This window comes from Anguilla anguilla, chromosome 4 (genome assembly GCF_013347855.1).
Source record: "Anguilla anguilla isolate fAngAng1 chromosome 4, fAngAng1.pri, whole genome shotgun sequence".
In the NCBI taxonomy this organism is placed as follows: Eukaryota; Metazoa; Chordata; class Actinopteri; order Anguilliformes; family Anguillidae; genus Anguilla; species Anguilla anguilla.
This window is the reverse complement of record NC_049204.1, coordinates 61,083,888-61,104,030: the sequence shown is the minus strand read 5'-3', so window position 1 is coordinate 61,104,030 and position 20,143 is coordinate 61,083,888. Positions and strand designations below refer to the sequence as shown.

Sequence of the window (20,143 nt, the reverse complement as noted above, 5' to 3'; positions counted from 1 at the left end):
GTCATGAAATACTGGAATACTTGAACTGTTTTTAACTGTTAAGTACACATAACATTTAAGTTTGAAAATAAATAACCGTTACTGTTCTTCGGTAATGGTTATTATAAAGCTCAATAAATGAAGACCTTAGTGGATCTTTGATGCATGGGTTTTTTATATCCCCCCCCCTCTCCTTTATCTGCCCAACCCTCTGAAGCATATGCTCATCTACTACCTCAAATGTGGAAACCAGGTTGCAGTTTTCATTTGTACTGTAATGTAACTGAGCTTTCTGTGTGAGTAAATGTTACCAATCAGATGTTTGTATAAACCTCAGTTCACATATTGTGCAATCGTGTTGTGCTCTTAGTAGTTTTTGTTTATCCAGAGAAATTGCATATAAATTTCAGCATCCAGCTTTCATTTCCAAATTTTATTTGATAAGAGTGGATTACATCAAGAGGTCAAAGGGAATATTTATATTTCAGATGCTTAAAATGCATTTACAACCTTGGTGCCATCATAAACGGGAAAGGATTTGCTGTCCTAATGCCTGAAAGACTATCCAAAAACTGCCATTTTAAGGAGGGGTATTCTCTGTGGTGTAGGAGAGCAGACTTTACATCATTTAAAAAAGATAAAATGCTGTCAGAAAACAGTATGAATTGTTTTTAACACTTAAGTTTCCTCTCCAGTGATGTTTGTATGCAGGGGATCTTTTCTGGCAGGAGCTCCACCCAGCATCACACCGGGTCTGAAAGACTGCTGGGCCCTCGGCTCCTATAGGTTGTGGCCCCCCATGATTGGATGTTGTTATTATTTAACCCTCTGAACAGTAGATTTTTTTTTCCAACATTCTAAGCCAGTGTTCTAGAACTCCATTGCCTTGAGTTACCAATAGTGATCATTACACCAGAATTAGAATGTTCAGTTAAGAACATCATAACCACATACACCTGAAATCTACTACTTTCCAACTGATTGATGCTACTGCTGAACCTCTGACCTTGGCTTTCCAGAGGCCGTGGCCCTAGCTGGGTGCCATGATTGACAGGGGTCTGTTTTTTTAGGGCGGTGGCTGTGGAGTTGACAGGAGGTGCAGGACAGTCCTGAGCTGAAATAGGAGCGTTATTCACCGGACTGCATGCACTACACTCTTCACTCCACTGGGGGGCAGTATACGCTCAATGGTGCTGCAGTCAATTAGGATCGGTCTGATCAAAATGTATAGGATGGAGGGTAAATAGAGTGCAATGAACATGAACCATGAGTCATCATGGGCAGTGAACGCACAGTGCTGGGGGGAAGGGTCCCGCCTCCATCTTCCTCAGACCCTCCTTCACATCCACCAACTGAAGCTACAGCTCTACCCACATTCCTCCACACAGCCGGCCTCTAACATGCCTCCATCTTCCTCAGACCCTCCTTCACATCCACCAACTGAAGCTACAGCTCTACCCACATTCCTCCACACAGCCGGCCTCTAACATCTTAGACACGCATATTACGTAGGTGGGTCACACCATAGACATGCGTATTTCACCTAGTGTGTTTGTGTGTCGTCATGGCTAGAACGCAGAGGTGAGCTAGTTTGGCTGCGCAGCGCAGCTGTAATCACCCTGTACGCCAGTCTACGTAGAGCCTGGGAGTTGCCTGCTTGCTTTGGGTGTCGTGCTGTTTGGATTTACTTTCCCTAAATTTGTTTAGATTGGTAAGTAAAATGTACGTATTTACTCTGTTAATCTGTGGACATACTTTTGCTTACCATATGTATATAAATAATGTATACATTTTAGTGTTGTGGGTCTTATAATCTTAAAAACTAGCGGTGCAGTCTGGTTAGCTAGACGCTAAAGTTAGCATGGTTGGTCCATTCACAGATTTACCGAGGCTGTTTAATAGGGTCACTTTAAGGGCATGGTTTTTGATTACGGAGTTATGCAGGACTAGATTTGTGTTTTTGTTGGATATAAGGCGTCCATACATCCAGCAAGTGTTTTAACGTATATTAAAATAAATTTAAGTTGGTAAACCTACGTTACATCTGCCAGAGCCTGACAACAAACTTATGTTATGACGTAAGTTTGTTAAGCATTGCATTTTTATATGCGACTTGTTAAAAACGTTAACTGGCTAATTCGATTGCTAAACTTCAGGATGTGGCGACTGCAGTTAAAAGACACAAAAAAGCTTCGGTCGGACACAACAGAACAACGTATATCTTGCACAACATAACGATAGGCCAACATCAGTAAAAATAAAATAAACTTGCTGTCCGTATCTTTATGCTACTGTAGCTCATAACAGTCTGGAAATATACGTTGTCGGAAAAAGCTATATAATGAGCTGACGTTAGCTGGAGCAATGAGCAAAAGTAACATTTCCTGGTCCAGCTGATTGACATTTGCATAAATAGAAAATAAACTACAGTTTTTGTGGTGTTAATCTACTTTAGCTGCCTCCCTGGTTTGGCATATGAAAAGTTAGTTGAAAATGAATAAACCATGCATAACGTGTAATCCTAAATACACACTATCCAGCTAGTTTTCCCATGAAGAGTAACGAATACGTACAACCGCATTCTTTGAATGTGAATTGCCAGAATGTCTTCGTGTTCATAGCGAACTGGCAAATTGACTTCTTCCCGCGAATCCCACGGTCATGAATCAAGATTTTTTTCAGCCAATGAACTGATTGAGCTTAATTGTGTGATAATCATAACGGACATGGCGTGTTAGTTTTTGTTATTATATCCTGGTGATAGTCATTTAAGTCATTTTATGTCCTTATATGATATCTCTTATTATATAATAATTATTATCATTGTTATTTTTATAATAAAGATTTTTTTATAGCTTTAAAAGTAATTAGCATGACCTTGGTGTTACCTTTTTCAGTTAAGCTCTGATGGCTCAGTGTGTGACCAAGGTGGAGCTGACGGTGTCCTGTGAGAACCTCCTGGACAAGGATGTGGGCTCCAAGTCCGACCCATTATGTGTCCTCCTGATGAGCAATGCTTCAGACCAGTGGTACGAGGTCTGTGTCATTCATAAGATGAATGTGGTTCTAGGTTTGTGTATGAGAGGGTGAATATAGTTCTCTGCATGTGTCTGATAGGGTGAATGTAGTTCTAGGTCTGTGTGTGAGCGGGGGCAAGTAGTTCCAGATCTGTGCTTAATGTTAATAATAGTAACACATATTCTGCTATCTTTTATCTCAGCGTTTTCCAACCTTTTTCCTTCCACAGCACACTTTCCAAATTTACAGAATATCATGGCACACCACTCTCATAAGCACAAAAAATAAACACCCTGTAGCCCCCTTCCACACGTGCCAACAGTAGGCCTAAATGTTCTTTTGGGGTTTTAATTAAGCGATATGCATTTTAATGACATTTATTTTGGAATTTTGTGGATGGGATTTGTTCATTTAAGTTTTTTAAATTAATTTGAATATTAAAATTTTTTTTAAAGGATTTTTCACACGGCACACCTGACCTCGCCTGACGGCACGCCAGAGTGCCGCGGCACACCGGTTGGGAAACGCTGTATTATCTCACCACAAACACTTTCCAGTGATGTGTGCTGTAGCCATTTTGTTTGTGTCCAAACATCAGCTGAGGTGGAGAGGGAGAACTGCGAAACATGCTTCCAGGCCTGTGGGGAAAATTTGAATGTAGTTCGAGGTCTGTGTTTGTGTGTGAATTCTGCTGCGTTGGAATATAAGTGATCGTAATTAAAGAAGTAATCAAATACTCTGTGTTTTACAGGTGGGTCGCACTGAGAGGGTCCAGAATTGTCTTGCGCCAAAGTTCGCCAAGAAATTCCTCATCGATTACTACTTCGAGCTGATGCAGAAGCTGAAGTTCGCGGTGTATGACATCGACAACAAGACGATCGACCTCGGCGATGACGACTTCCTGGGGGAGCTGGAGTGCACCCTGGGACAGGTGAGATCATTTTTACTCAGGCGAAGGAGGGGCAGTCAAGTGTGGGTCCTCATCCCATTCGACCTTTGGCCAGACTTTGGCAAACGGCACTTCCTCACCACTCATCTGTTAAAGTGTTATGTAACCCATTTCACGTATGTTTCCCCACTGACACACACACACACACAAAATAAGCATGCACATGGTTGAGGCATGATCATATGTAAATGTGACTGTTTGTGGATTTAATATTTCAGTTCTAGGTGATAGCTATGATTTGTATTGGGAGTTGCAAAATGCCGATTTGTCTTTGATCTGGAACAAGGTTGTCAACACAGGTCTTCAAGCACAGGAAGTGTCACAGCATTGAGCCAATGCTGGTCCTTCAGAGAACGAGGACTGCTGCTCAGTTATTGCTCCATACAGATACAGTTCTAAAATAGCTTTAAAAGGCATACTATGCAGGATTTTTACCTTGGAAGTAGGCTATTATAAAATAACCATTCTCATATCTATGCCCTCTGTCTGTATGCACTTTTGCTGAATTTGTGCACCTTTACCCGCATTTGTTATTTTAAATTGGGTTTACCATGGTCCCGGGTGTGGCGCTCTTTTCTGTGTGGGGAGGGGTGGGTGTGACCGCAGAGCTAGCTAGCAAAGATGTCCAGATACAGATAACCCGACAGAGAGTGGCTTGTGGATTCTAAAAATCACCAGCCATTTTCAACATTTTATCAACCTCTTTTACAATATAATATTGCCTGGTTGGTTACCTGTTAATTTTCATACCCTGTATATAGAGAGTGTGTGTACATGGTATCCCACCCTGTCGCTCAGTGTGTGTGTGTGTGTGTGTGAACATGGTGTCGCTCTGTGTGTGCGCGTGGTGTCTCACCCTGTTGCTCTGTCTGTCTGTGTGTGAACATGGTGTCCCACCCTGTCGCTCAGTGTGTGTGTGTGTGTGTGTGTGTGTGTGTGTGTGTGTGTGTGAACATGGTGTCTCTCTGTGTGTACGCATGCGTGCGTGCATGCTGTCTCACTGTCTGTCTGTGTGTGTGTGTGAACATGGTGTCTCACCCTGTTGCTCTGATTGCATGTATTGAAAGCAGAGAACTACTGTAACAGGGCTGAGGCAACATTTGTAACCTGATACTCCAGGTTTCATCCTCTCTCGAATGCTTTGAAATGCTTTCACTTTCACTTTCACTGATATGGAGCAGAGAAGTCATTTATTTCAGCCTCATCCTAATGTCTCAATATGTCTTTAATATTCACACTAAGCTTAATCAGCATGGATTTAAATGTAGAAACAACACTACCAGCAGGGATTGTTACATCAGCATTAGAATGCTCAGTGAAGAACATTCTAACCACGTGCACTACGTTTCCAAAAGTATGTGGACACCCATTCTAATTAGTGGTTTCGGCAGTTTCAGCCACTCCCGTTGCTAACAGGTGCAATGAATCAAGCATACAGCCACGCAATCTCCGTTGACAAATGTTGGCGGTAGAATGGGTCGTGCTGAAGAGCTCAGTGACTTTCAACGTGACACTCATAGCATGGCACCTTTTCAACAAGTCAAATTTCTGCCCTGCTAGAGCTTTGAATTACCAGCAGTGATTGTTACATCAGCGTTAGAATGCTCAGTGAAGAACATTTAAAAGCATTTATTGTATTGCCATGTTGCTCAGTAATAGAAAAAAAGGAGGGCTCTGATTGGTCAAACAGCACCTTGCTACCCTTCGACTTTTAATGTCTTTGATCCTCTGAGCAGCCACGGTTCTACTCGCAGTTTGACTTGTTGGGTTAATTGTTGTTGAACTATGAAACGGACTCTTTTTTTTCCGGACATTGTTTCAGGTTGTGTCCACTAGGAAGCTAACCCGACCCCTGGTTCTGAAGAACAAGAAACCTGCGGGGAAAGGCACCATCACAGTGAGTACAATCGCAGGCTTAAGATGTTACCCCCCCCCCCCCCCCCCCAAATAAAAAGAATCTGTACAGCTAGATTACTCTTACACAGAGCTGGGGTGTAAAGTTAATCTAGCCCATTCAGTTGCACTATGCGTAGGGCATTCCGAAACACCGTGTCTAATGCATTCAGAAACCCCATTTCATAAACTGTAAAAGTGCTTTTGGGTTGGAAGCCCAGCCAGACATCTGAGAACCTGACAGGAAAGTGTGTTACAACCCTTCGTCTGCAGACTTTGACTGATCAATTCCAAACGCAGACGTGTTGTTTATTTTCAGTACGGAGAATGGTCTGTGCAGTTAGCATGTAAACAGAGGATGACCTGGCTGTGGTGCATTTGACGTACTTTACATGGCCACAATTATGTGATCACCTGACATCCGACATCTCATTAAAAATCATGGGCATTATTACTACATGCTGTGTAAGTCGCTGTGGATTAGAGCTGCTAAATGCCTGTACTGAAATGTAATTGTCACACCCCTGCATTGTGTGACCATGTGCTTTATCTGCGGCTTGTGGTTTCTCAGTCGCACCACATTTTTTAAACTTTGGTTTCCACCACCCACCCCCCCCCCCATTTTTTTTTGCTTTCACTCCCAAGGAACTTGTTACAAGTGCTTTTCTTTTCTTTTTTTTCCATTCGCCAACTTCACTAATTTCTCAGTGTCAGATTTATGATGTTAATGAATGATAGTACTTTTAATATTTAGTAAAACATTAACTTCCAGAAAGAACAGAATTAGAGTAATATGCAGAACTCCTTTCATCGTGTCTTTAAAGCTACATGTTAAACGGATTTGGTTCAGTATTTCTTGCAATGGTTTCTGCTTCTTTGTATGCCTTCCTTTTTTCCCACGTCTTTCACTTTCCCTTCATTTTTAGATCTGTGCTGAGGAAATAAAGGACAACAGGGTGGCGAATTTTGAGGTGGAGGCGAGGAAATTGGACAATAAGGTGAGGCGGAATTATCCGGAAGCAGACAGTATGAACGCAAGAGCACAGGCACCCTTTATCCACTTCAAGTCAATCTTTCCTTTAAATCTGATGGACACTGAAGTCTGATTTTCATTTTGATAAATCCTGGTGCTGGATTAGCTGCATTCTGCTGGTTTTTGTTGCTACTTCATGCTTAATTAATGAAGTACTGTGTGTGTGTGTATGTGAGAGAGAGAGAGAGTGTGTGTGTGTGAGTATGTGAGTGCGTGTGTGCTTGTGTCTGTGAGGGAGGGAGGCTATGGGGAGAGTGGCAGCTTTTAAAATCTAAAAGCTAAATGTGTTCCTCAGGACTTTTTTGGGAAGTCTGACCCATATCTGGAGTTCTACAAGCAGACAGAGACAGGATGGCAGCTTGCCCACAGGACAGAGGTATGACCACGCCCATCTGTGAAGTGCTTAGATAGGTTATTGTTATGCAGCAAACGCCCTGGTGCCTGTTGTTGATTATGGGGCCTTATTGTACTGTTTACGCTGCCCCCTCTGCCTTAAGGGTTCCTGACTGTATTCGTCTCCACATCTGTGTTCTTTTTTAAATGGTGAGCTGCATATTGCATTTTTAATCTGTGAATGAACTCTTGGTTTGACTTCCCACACCCATAATCTCATTTTTATCAAAGATTACAGTTATCAAGGGGCTTCATCATGTTCTGATGTCATTCAGTTTGCTTCAGCGCCCTGGGTGTGGAATGACTCGGAGAGAAAAGCATTGGTCTGAAGGCTCTGGTATTCTCTATGTCCTGTTCACAGTACTGTGACTGAAGAGTTGCGATTGCTTCGATTGTAAGGGGCTGTGGTATGTGGGGTGGAATGAATCGACCTGGTGCAATTTTACTCTGGGTCATTGTAATGTTGCATATGACTTGGTCATTAACGTTTTCCTCTATGTTTTATAGCCAATATATTATGTGTGTGTGTGTGTGTGTGTGTATATATATATATATATATTTATATATATAATCTTGGCCAGGTCTCCATTGGAAAAGTAATTTATCTCATGGTATCTCTAGGTTAAATAAAGGGTTAATAATGGAAATGTTGTTCAGCATATTTCTCTATGCTTTGAAATGTATACACACACACACACACGTGTGCACACAAACACTTACGCACACACACGCACGCACACACGCACAGACTAAAACGTGCCGTCTGAGCTTGTTGAAGCTAGGAAACCCGTCCCTGCGGCTGAAATGGCATAACTTCCTCACAGCTAATTTCCTGTACATACAGCGAAATATAGGACGGCTGGGGAAATCAGGGGCATTGTGTCATATAGTTCTGGGTGGGGGGGTGGGGGTGTGTATGTCAGTTAAAATGGAGAGCGTCAGTGTTTCCATCCCTCAGGGGAGAAGGGCCTAGTGAGTTCTAATTAAGTGAATGACAGGCCAAACTGAGCACTGTCTGTATTCACTTGAGCACAATAATTGGTTTTCCGTGAGTGCCCAATGATTGGATGTACACTCACGCACAATAATTTGTTTTCTACGGGTCCAGAGTGATTGGGTCTCCACCAGGGCCCAGTAATTTGTTTGTCCAGCGATTGGTTGTCCGCCATGGCCATGTGATTGTTTCCCCCCCCCCCCCCCCAGTCCGTAGTGATTGGCTGGACCTGATATTGGAACAGGAGACATCCTTCTCCTCCTCTTGCAGGTGGTGAATAACAACCTGAACCCCACCTGGAAGCCTTTCAGGATCCCGCTGCAGTCCCTCTGTGGGGGCGACATGGACAAGCCCATTAAGGTGGGTCCCCAACTACACCCCACCCCCCTCCCCCCCACCCCCCCCAATGCTTCCGGAGGGGCGTCCTCTGTCTTTAGGGTCTCCATACATCCCCACTGAGTTCAGTATAAGCTGTGATTCAGTGGACAGGCAAGATGCTCAGACCCTGCATTGCTTCCCTGTTTTCTGTTTTAACACACAGCAGGGTCCCATTTAAGCAGTTTCTGGTGCCGTGTCACAGGGCTGAAAGTCCGCCCCGGTAGTTTTGTCCCGGTAATTTTAATTCCATTTTCGGGTGAACTGCCCCTTTAAGATGTGGCGGAGATCCCAGAATTTCTGAGTAGCCAGTCAGGTGAGAAAATCAGCCAGCTCGGAGCGTTTGCCGCAGGGAGACAAATTCTTCTGATGCATCATTTTTTACTAAATAAGCGAACCTTAATTGAATGTCCGAGAGTGCCAGGCCAAACGGAGGTGTGTAGTCAGCCAGTTCACCGACAGCCGCTGCAAAGTGGAGTGGAATGGGGTCGTTCCGGGGTTGTTATGTTGCCGTGGCTACCGTGTTGCCACTTGGGGTCAACTGTTCTGCCTTTAATATAATTTTAATACTATAAAGCCCTCTGCTTTGGGAGAATAATTGTCTTTGTCTTACTGGCTAATCTGTAAGGAGGCTATAGCACCAGTTTGTTTTGGCTTTTTCTCTCTAATGTGTAGATTGGCTTGGGTGTGTTTTCTTGTCTGTATTTGGTGTCTATTGCAGATGCTCTGATGTACAGATTTAACACCACACGGTGCTTGCCTCATGCAGTAAGGTGTGCTTTTCAACTCTGTAATTAAGGCTTTTCTGACTTTAAAGAAGTGATAGCTGTAGACTTAATCCTAGTGATGGCAGAATGAGGAGCCTTATCATGACACCAATAATTGGTGTAGCTACCATGCGCTACAGTATCAGTAACTCACTAATTTTAACCAATCGCATTCCGTTGTGAAGAGTAAAATCTTTTTATTGGTTCAGGACAAAAGGATCCTAAATGATACTGCCATCATTCTGCTTTCACAACACAATGCATTTTTAAAATATTTTTTTTATATGGTCTTTTGCTTTATGAGTCGCTCTGCGTCTGCTAAATGCCAATTCGTAATCGTAAATTTGTTGTTGTTGGTTCAAATAGCTCTTGTGTGGACTGACTGAGTGGCTGGTGTTTTCTGGGGAAGTGGCGGTGTGTGCGCGCGCGCGCATGTGTGTGTGACGGTAGATAAGTGCGTGGACGTTATGCAGTAGATCGCTGGGGAACGAAAGGGGGAGGGGGTTGGCTTAATGATCAGCCATTCTCAGCTTTTACTGGCTGTACCATATTAGGAGACCACCCTCCCCCTCTCACCCCCCCTGCTAGAGGGACTTTCCGTGAGTTTCTCTCCGTGGCTCCGCCCCCCCAGGCACACCGCAGAGGGAGAAGGTCAAACCGCCCCCCCTCTCCAGATGCCTGTTCTAGCTCACCGTTTCCCCGAGTGACTGACTAGTGTGGTTTACTGGTGAAGGACCCGGGTTTGTAGCTGGTAGGCTGCAAGTTCACATCCCAGGAGAGGCTTTGCCACTGTGCTCATGAGTGAACTCCTTAACCTGAGTTTCATATGCCCGATGTACTGTTGTGTAGAGGTGTAAACCTTGTGATATTTGCCGTTGATCAATATATATGATCCAGCTACGTACGCATACGACCAAAATGAGGTTTAGGGTGCAAAACTTTATTGATGTCATGTTTTTTACAGGCCAGTGTCATTTTTCCTTCTAAGTGATGATGAGGTTAAGTCAGAGATGAAGTAAGAGTAAACTGTGATGTCGCCAGTGTTGCTAGAGAGCAAACCGGTCATTTAAATAAACGGTTTGTTATGATTCACAACGATGCGGGGCGATTTTTGCATGCTGTATCGATTTGATCAAATTGTTGCTCTTTAAACCGATGCATTGATCCAGATCGATGTATGGCTACATCCCTACTGTTTTGTGAGCGTGCAATTTACAATAATGTATCATCACTGCAAATGGCTGCAGAGAAGCCAGGGTACTGAGAATGAAACCCAGTGTTGGGGGTTATTTTGGTTCAGAAGATGGGGTACTAAGCTTGTAAACGCGAGTTTTCATTGAAGGTGGCAGCCGCTCGGATGTCACATGGTGGGGAATGACTGCAGCCAATCAGGTGGGCCGATGATGGGCCCAGTTCCTGTACCCATCATCCTTTGCTGCATGTCAGTTTTGCCAGGATTTTTTTGTAGCCTATGCATGTGTATATCTGTGTGTGTGTGTGTGTGTATGTGACTGCATGCATGCATGCCTTTGTGCATTCAGATTTCAATGCCTTCAGTGGGTCAGCTAGCTTTTAAGTGTGTGTGTGTGCATGTGCGTGTGTGTGTGCGTGTGTGTTAGCCTCTGTGTGGTTAACCTGCCCTGTGTGTTTTGGGAGCTGTGTGGCTCCCAGGTGTAGACCACCCTGCTGGTGAGAGCACTCCTGCAGCGTGTTGTGTTGCGCTGTGCTACAGGTGGAGTGTTATGACTACGACAACGACGGGTCACATGACCTCATCGGGAACTTCGAGACCAACATGACGCGCCTACAGGAAGCCAAGCATGGCTCGCCAGTGAGTCCGAGCCCACAAACCCCTGTCCGTTAGTTACAGCTAAGCTGCCAAGTCTTAGTTACTGTTAGTAGTAGTGTGTTAGTTACTGTTAACGTTGGTATGTTAGCTGCAGTGTCTTAGTTACTGTTAGCGGTGTTATGTTAGTTACAGTGCCTTAGCTACCGTGTCTGATGTTTTAGTGGCTGATGGCTAGCCACTGTGTTTGGGTGCTACTCACTTTGTGCTATTTACTGCACGTTAGTGACTGTAAGCTCTGCACAGCTTAGCCATGTCTCAACCATAGTATTACTTTTAAGCACATTGTTATCAGCCTGCCCTGAAAATGTATGTAGCGTGAACCTGCCTTTTTCCTACATTGAATCTTTACAATAAAGCCTGACTCATCCCCCTCCTTCCCCCACCAACCCCACCCCACCCCACCCCCAGGCTGAGTTTGAGTGTGTGAACAGCAAGAAGAAGCAGAAGAAGAAGAATTACAAAAACTCGGGCGTGGTCAGCGTGAAGCTATGCCAGGTAACGCTCGGCTTGTAGGTGGATGTTACGGAAGAGTTCTGGATGTTTGGAGAGATTTAGCATGATGTCAGAGTCAAACACCTCACCTCACACTAGTCAAATATGTGTGTGTGTGTGTGAGCGTGTGTTTTTTTTTTGTGAGCGTGTGTGTGTACATGCGTGTGTTTGTGTCTGTTTTCGTGGGCATGTGTTTGTGTGTGAGAGACTGCTCTGACAGCTCCCCGCTCCCTCCCTCAGGTGGTGAAGGAGTACACTTTCCTGGACTACATAATGGGCGGATGCCAAATCAACTTCACTGTGAGTCCAGTTCTCAGTACCGTGCTAAAGCTCGTTAGCGTTGTACATTTAGCATGGAATGACGCTCATTCTTCTAGTGTCACACGGGCATAGTGGTTAGGGACCTGGGCATGCGACAGCAGGGTTGCAGTTCCATTCTCAGTTGGGGTACAGCTGTTGTACCCTTGAATAGTTAATGTCAACATTCACTAAATATCCAGCTATATAAATTGATTGTATGTAAAAAATAGTGTAAGCTGTGTGTCACTAAATAATGTTAGAGTTTTTTTAAATAAATATAGCTCTCTCTCTCTCTCTCTCTCTCTCCCTCTCTCTCTCTTTCTCTCTCTCTCTCTCTCTCTCTCTCTCTCTCCCTCTCTCTCTCTCTCTCTCTTTCTCTCTCTCTGTCTCTTGCAGGTGGGGGTGGACTTCACAGGCTCAAACGGGGACCCGCGGTCACCTGACTCTCTGCACTACATCAGTCCCAATGGGGTGAATGAGTACCTCACTGCCATCTGGTCAGTCGGACAGGTGATACAGGACTATGACAGGTACTGTGCTCATTATAACCCTCTGTACAGGACTATGACAGGTACTGTACTCATTATAACACTCTGTACATGACTATTACAGGTACTGTACTCATTATAGCACTCTGTACAGGACTATGACAGGTACTTTACACATTATAACACACTACAGGACTATGACAGGTACTTTACACATTATAACACACTACAGGACTATGACAGGTACTTTACACATTATAACACACTACAGGACTATGACAGGTACTTTACACATTATAACACACTACAGGACTATGACAGGTACTTTACACATTATAACACACTACAGGACTGTGACAGGTACTTTACACATTATAAAACACTACAGGACTGTGACAGGTACTTTACACATTATAACACACTACAGGACTGTGACAGGTACTTTACACATTATAACACACTACAGGACTGTGACAGGTACTTTACACATTATAACACACTACAGGACTGTGACAGGTACTTTACACATTATAACACACTACAGGACTGTGACAGGTACTTTACACATTATAACACACTACAGGACTGTGACAGGTACTTTACACATTATAACACACTACAGGACTATGACAGGTACTTTACACATTATAAAACACTACAGGACTGTGACAGGTACTTTACACATTATAACACACTACAGGACTGTGACAGGTACTTTACACATTATAACACACTACAGGACTGTGACAGGTACTTTACACAACGCTTTACAGTAAAAGGCACAGAGCTGGTTTGGAATGGGGTCTAACAGGACAGCCTCCTCTCTCTCTCTCTTTCCCCTCTCCTTCCAGTGACAAAATGTTCCCTGCATTTGGATTTGGAGCACAGGTTCCCCCGACATGGCAGGTAAAACTCGACGGGATTTCATGAGTTTTAACAGGGTTCCTGTATTGAGTGAATTGGCAGTAATATTCCAACTTGAAATACTACTGAAAGTGGCACAGAAGAGGCGAAGCGTGGGAACTGTACGATGTAATAAGTGACCCTGTGGTACAGAATGTTTACCGCTTTCTCCTTGTGTGTGTGTCACCGCTGATACGTCCGTGCTCAAACCAAAACTTTAAAGAGGCCGCCCTTCATTTTTCAGCTTTGGTGGTTTTGGCGACACCTGTGGTGACTGTTGGTCACAGCGGTTCGTTTTCGCGAATTCCTTTCGAAACGAAGCTATCGCTAAGAACGCATCGAGCGCTTGGCTTTTTTAGAAGATAATCCAGTGGTAGCGTGTCTTTGTGGAAAGAACCCTGCCTAGAGGAAACCAGCGTTGTGGTCTGACGGTAAAATTGAGCAACATATCAAACCTGATTTTAAAGACGCTTTTTGGATTCTTTCACGTTTGGCATTAAAGTTCCTGTGTGCGCATTATCACGCTTGAATGCTTGCCGGGATTTTCGCACTTGACACGACCAGTGGGGAAATAACATATAGAGGACCAGTTACAGAACACATTGAATCAATATTGCCATGAAAATGACATCATGAAAATGTATCAAATATGGCTTTTTTATTTAATATGAAAAAATTTAGGATGGCCGCTTTAATGTGTTAAAAATAAAAACGTTTGAGAATGTGTTATGAAGCGGTCCTCACTTTCACTGGTGTTTGGGTTTCTTGCAGGTCTCCCACGAGTTCCCTCTGAACTTCAATCCCAGCAACCCCTTCTGCACAGGTACTGCATGTTTCAGGTCTTCCGGCCGCAACTCCTTCTGGGTAATGTGGTTCTTGCAGTGTCAGGGATGTTACAAAAGGGCCGTTTGCTGTGTACAAGTGTGCGTGGGAGTGCTCAAGAGCTTGATTTTGTAACTGAGTTCATTTCGTTTAAGCACTTGAAATATTAAAAGCGTGTCTAACTTGAGTTATGAAAATGTGACTTAATTTTAGTCCGCCCCCACTCTCCACAAATTGTACTGCACCGATCTATATGAGCGCATATCTCTCTGATAAAGACATGGGGTTACTTTGAGTGAAGGGCTGTTGGTGTTACTGCTGTTTGACCTACAATCTCTCTCTCTCTCTCTCCATTCTCTGTCTCTCTCCCTACTCTCTCTCCCCACTCTCTCTCTGTCTCTCTCTCCCTCCATGCTCTCTCTCCCCTTTTTTTCTCTCTCCCCTGTTCTCTCTCTCTCTCTCCCCGTGCTTTCTCTCTCTGTCTCTCGCCCCCTCCCTCCCTGCAGGAATTGAGGGTGTGGTGGAGGCCTACCGTGCGTGCTTGCCCCAGGTCAAGCTCTACGGACCCACAAACTTCTCCCCCATCATCAACCACCAGGCTCAATTCGCTACTCAAGCGCTGCAGCAGACCACCGCCTCTGTGAGTGTCTGCACTGCCACCGTGTGGCCACTCCAGTGAACTACATCCTTTCAGTCCTTGAAGGCTGACAACTGCTGGTTTTGCACTCACCAGCACCTTTACCAGGCAGTCAGGCGGGGAGACAGTCGGGCCTATTAGTAGCACTAATGGTTGAGTTAATGACCTGATTTGAGTCAGATTTGAGTATCCATGTCTTACACTGTATCCATTATGAGCTCAAAGGTAGAAGTGATGTTGTTTTTTTCTTGGTTTTATTAAGCTCCTTTCCCCCCCCCCCCGCAGCAATACTTTGTCCTCCTCATCATCACGGACGGCGTGATCACCGACCTGGATCAGACGCGCAGCGCCATCGTCAACGCCTCCCGCCTGCCCATGTCCATCATCATCGTCGGGGTGGGCGGGGCCGACTTCAGCGCCATGGAGTTCCTGGACGGGGACAACGGGCACCTGCGCGCGCCCACGGGCGAAGTCGCCGTGCGCGACATCGTGCAGTTCGTGCCCTTCAGAAACTTCCAGAACGTGAGTTGAGCCGGGGGCGGGGCTTGGTGGAAGGAGGCGGGGCTCAGATGGATGTGGGGGTGTGAGCGGAGCGCTCTCAGTGCACGACGTTTCCGCGTCGACCCGGCGTGCGTTTTTTATTGCGTCGCCGTGACGACACTGCGGCGCAGTGGGAATGTTTCGTGTCGTCGGGTTCATGAGGCGCTGTGGCCCCGCCCCTCTGTGGCTTCTCAGCCCCGCCCCCTCCACTGTGATTGCACTAATACCGCGGCATGAGGTTGCCCGGGTTGCCATGCGCAGGTAACTACAGCAACGGCTAACGTCACATGGGCTTCCTGCTGAAACGGATGTAAACTCAGCTGTGCTCCAAGTTTCATTTTCACACCCTGCAGCCGCTGCCCACATCGCTACTCTGCGTCTTTATCACCCGACCTAAGCTGGGGCTGTATCTATTAGCCATGTGCTGGAATGTAGCGTTCCCTCCCGGTGACCGTCTGTCTTTCTTTATTCGTCATTCCCCTCCCCCCAACCCCCACCCCCCATCCCGTCCCCGTTCCAGGCTCCCCCCCAGGCCTTGGCCCAGTCCGTGTTGGCCGAGCTGCCGCAGCAGGTGTCCTCCTTCTTCAGCCTATACCGGCTGAAACCGCCCCGCGAGCCCGAGTCCGAGCCCGCCGCTCAGTAGGCACGTAGGGAAAACCGCTTTTACTTTTCCACCGCAGTGTCCCGTCTTATCCCAAAATGGCCGCTGCGGCTGCAGCTTTTTGTTTTGTCAGTTGAATCGGGCGTCGCAGTGCTGGGCTAAAACAAAAACCTGCACCGGCCCTTTTCGGATAGGATCAGACACCACTGCTTCACAAGGGAGTGCACGGCTCTAGTCGCGGACAAGTCCGGTCCATGTCCGGGTTTTTCTTCCAACCAGTTAACCTGGCTTCATTTCCTCTTTCAGTCCTGCATGGGAACACGTTAAAAATGTTTTTATTTTGGATGCTACAGTCATGCAAAGCTGTAGCAAATGATTTATTATGACATTAATGCTTGGACTGAATAATTGGCGCAGAGTAGGGGTTGGCATGAAATCCCGAAACGGATCGTCCCTCGTCGTGCACTCCTGCTCTCTTCTCTCTTTTCTCTGGTAGCGCACACGTCAGGACAAGATTTGGGTCAGATTTTTTTGGCTGAAGTGCTTTAACCCTTTAAAAACCAGTAAAAAATTCCAGCGGGCAACTGGCGATTTGTAAGACTCACTGATTTTCACCGATATTCTGGAAAAAAAAATGAGCGCACATTTCTTTTAGCAGACATTTCAGTTTCAGTGTTTTGTTACGCATCTGAAGAGTTACAGCATTTCAAGCATGCGATTGGTCCAGGTCTGGTCTGAAAGTCTTCCATCTTATTTTGCCCACGCGGTAATATATGTGTGATTGCACACGTGTGTGGCTGCTTCGATATGCGACTTTGACAATGCTGAAGAGTCAGCACTGACAGATTTAAACCTTTCAAATGACTAAAGGAGTAAGAGTGACCGGTTTTTAACTGTTTTAATTTTGAGAGTGGGAGGAGGCCCAAGCAGTCCGTAACACGCACCTGTCTCAGGAAGTCTCAGGAGCACTTCCTCCCCCAGGTCAAGCCCCTAGAGGGACCAAACTGTGGAATTCTGGGAGTTGTGGCTCTAGATAAAAGAAGGGTAAACTAGTTGAGGAAGTTGTGCTGGGCCTACATTAAACTCTTCTCCCTGGAAAGGACCCCTGATCTGATTGGACGCTCGCCCACAGGTGACTGTGACCAGGCGTTCAGCGATTCGTTGTCGTCTCATACCGCTGCAGTGCAGGCCTTCAGCACTAGGATGTAGCTCCTGTGCTTTCGTGGGTTTTTAAAAAGAGCAGGGCTTCGCTAGCCTGTTTCCATCGCTACGGTTACGTCCCCCATCGCCTGTTTGTCTGTCGCCTCTTCCCTCTGTGAGATTCCACTGTTCATTTGTCTTTCTCTCTCTCTCCTCCTCTCCTCTCTCCACACAGAGTCCGAAGGAAGCTCTGGCTCAGTCCGTATTGGCTGAAATCCCAGGTCAGGTGGTCAACTTTTTCAACATGCTCAAACTGAGCCCGCCCAACAATCCCGCCCAAAAGGCTCCTGGCCAATCAGGTCAGAGCTGAGCTCTCAACTCGTACCTGAAATGGCGGAAAAAAGGATTTGCAATTACTGGACACCCTCTCCATTAATGCGCCTCATTGATTGCCTCAAATTTAGTCCCTCTCTATTAACTCACCTCATTGGGTGGCTCAAATTTAGTTCCCTGTTAACCTGCCTCATTGGTTGGTTGAAACCTTGTTTAAAGAAAAGTGCTCCAAGCTGAATCTCCCGATTGGCCAGCTCTGATTTTCTGTCATCGCTGTGGATCAGTCACCGAACTGCTGCAGTTAGCCTTCTCTTCATCTAAAAATTTCTGAGGACACAGAAGACCCTTGCAATGCTGGAGTGCGCCCCCTATATCAAAAACTCAGCAAGTGCATCCCTTAGTTCTGCACTCCCCACCAGGAATCATTATAATCAATCATTATCTTATGACTAACAAGTGTCAAATTTATCATGGTTATGCATCCTGGTTGCTTGTTTTGTTTGAAATTTATCTTTTTACACTTTATACCACAGATTTTTAATTTTTACTTTTTTAATTGTAATTTTTTTACCTAACTGTTAACTGGAAATATTTTAGCATGTTTTGTTTTATGTTAATATATGCTTATAGTGGCAAACTGAGTATTTGGAATCAGATCAATATTACTAGCTGTATGAATGTATTATGAACGTACAGTAATTTGTACTGTAGGACTAAAAAATTTTTATTTGCTTTTACATAACACTGCTTGTTTAATGGTTATGTTAGTTAGCATCTTACTTTGTGCCAAGCAAATTTAGCGTATATATATGTATTTTTACGTATGCAATTTTTGTGAAAATGAGGGTGGATATGCTTTTACTCAGAAATGGAGCTGTTTGAGGATACTCATGCTGTTTACGGTCGACCCTCACCCTTTCTCCCCCCGTTAGTTTATACTCCAACCTTCGACTGAAACAGTTTACACCACAGTCATACTACAAACAAAGATGCGTTTCAGTAACCAAAGATACAGCCCTGTTTGCTGCTGTGTGATTCATTTATTTGCACTTCTGCGTTTAGTTTCCCTTGAACTTCTTCACCTGCCCAAAACGTCTCTTCTGTATTGGCTGGTAGACACTAGGCGTACCAACTCTCTTTTTTAAGGTTCCGTAAAAAATTCCCAGGTGAAGTAGCGGTCGCCACTTGGAGTGAAGCCACACATCCTCCGATGAGTTTGCCTAGCATTGCTCTCGCCTCCCGCAATCGGCCGCTTGTGGCCGTGTTTTCTGTTTTTAAAATGGTATTCCATAAATGTATATCCATTTTGGAAATCCCCATACAGCAACAATTAAGTCCTCCTTATCAAAGCTGTGTGGAATGGGGAAATAAAAATTGAAATCAGAGACAGTTTACACATGGGATCTTTAATCTGATTGGTTATCGCACCCGTCTTTTCCGTCGCACCGCCCACTTATCTTGTTTCACCAGCTATCCCAGCATGCCTTGCGCACACGAAAAATGGCTCCCATCGAAATGAATGGAGGTGATTACGAAGTCACTTTGTCAGAGGATGTGTGGCTTCGCCCACACCTGTTTTTCGGTCAAGGTGCAGTTTAGACAGTGTTGGGAGAGAGAGGCATCACAAACTCCCTTATTGCCAGAGGTCCACCATTTGCTGTCTGTCACCAGTTTGAGGGAAATCTATTCAATGTTTACTTCCCTGGGATTAGGGGAGGGCAGACTTATTCCGTTTAGCATTTAACTATTGGCTTGTTATTCAGTTTCATTTTCAATTCTTTTGTATTTCAATTAACTTTTGACAAATTAACAAGTACATACACACACACACACACACACACCCACATGTTTAGATGCATGTGTGTGCTCTAGCGCCCCCCCCAGAGTTAGTGGCTGGGTGTTATACCTGCACTTGTTCACAGTGTTAAATGTGTAAAACACACTCTACAGTGCCAACACTCCATTAAGGTGTCTAATTGCAGAAAGATATAAATACAAAAAAAGGAGGCCAGTGTTTTTGGGGATCTTTACATAACGCTCATCCCTTGTGACTCGTACATATCCTATGCCTGGCACCCCCAATATATGGATTTGTATTTAATATATTTATATATAGGTCACTCCACACCATAGGATAATTCTCATGTAGTGTAATGTTGCTCATATTGCTTTTCTTTTGCCACTAACATGGCCGCATGACCGTAGTCAACATTGTTTTTAATTTTGTCCTTGTTTCCATGGCAGCACTGTATAATAATGGAGCGCGTGTCAGTCAACGTTAAGGCACACGTGCATGTTGGTTTGAATGTGCTGCTTTGGGCTGTCATTGTCAGCCATTGTTCATGCGTGACAGAACGAAGTTTGCTTTTTTGTAAGCTTGATGCTTGATCATTGTCATTGTGCCAGGCTATATTTGTGTCAATGGCAGTCCTGAAAGTACACATTTAATGTATCTGGGCATGATTGGCTTGAATATAAAAATTAAATGCCATTTCATAACCGTAACGATGATCATTTGAGTCATTTTGCTTCCCCCCCCCTTCATAGATGTTGACATGAATTTAACACTCATGCCCTTTTCATTTTTTTAAACTGCTGCAGTGTTGGTCAATTGCCTTTTTATTGGGAGCTTATCAT

The 20,143-nt window shown here is 44.8% G+C and overlaps 1 protein-coding gene across 5 annotated transcripts; it reads left to right on the top strand.

The window, feature by feature from the left end:
- The first annotated feature begins 1,534 nt into the window (after window positions 1-1,534).
- Window positions 1,535-20,011, top strand: cpne3 (copine III). 5 transcript variants are annotated; one of them, XM_035413949.1, is made up of 17 exons: window positions 1,535-1,690; window positions 2,877-3,015; window positions 3,749-3,928; window positions 5,769-5,843; window positions 6,766-6,837; window positions 7,168-7,248; window positions 8,530-8,619; window positions 11,134-11,232; window positions 11,659-11,745; window positions 11,983-12,042; window positions 12,439-12,572; window positions 13,382-13,436; window positions 14,205-14,256; window positions 14,762-14,895; window positions 15,178-15,414; window positions 15,953-16,075; window positions 17,409-17,479. In XM_035413949.1, the coding sequence occupies exons 2-16, from the start codon at window positions 2,887-2,889 to the stop codon at window positions 16,073-16,075; spliced, it is 1,608 nt and encodes a 535-aa protein (XP_035269840.1). In that variant the 5' UTR covers window positions 1,535-1,690; window positions 2,877-2,886; the 3' UTR covers window positions 17,409-17,479. The 5 variants fall into 5 exon arrangements, with proteins under 5 accessions (XP_035269840.1, XP_035269841.1, XP_035269842.1 ...); XM_035413950.1 differs by lacking the exon at window positions 15,953-16,075 and having other exon boundaries at window positions 2,877-3,008; window positions 17,409-20,011; XM_035413951.1 differs by lacking the exon at window positions 15,953-16,075 and having other exon boundaries at window positions 1,535-1,701; window positions 2,877-3,008; window positions 17,409-20,011.
- The last annotated feature ends 132 nt before the right edge of the window (window positions 20,012-20,143 follow it).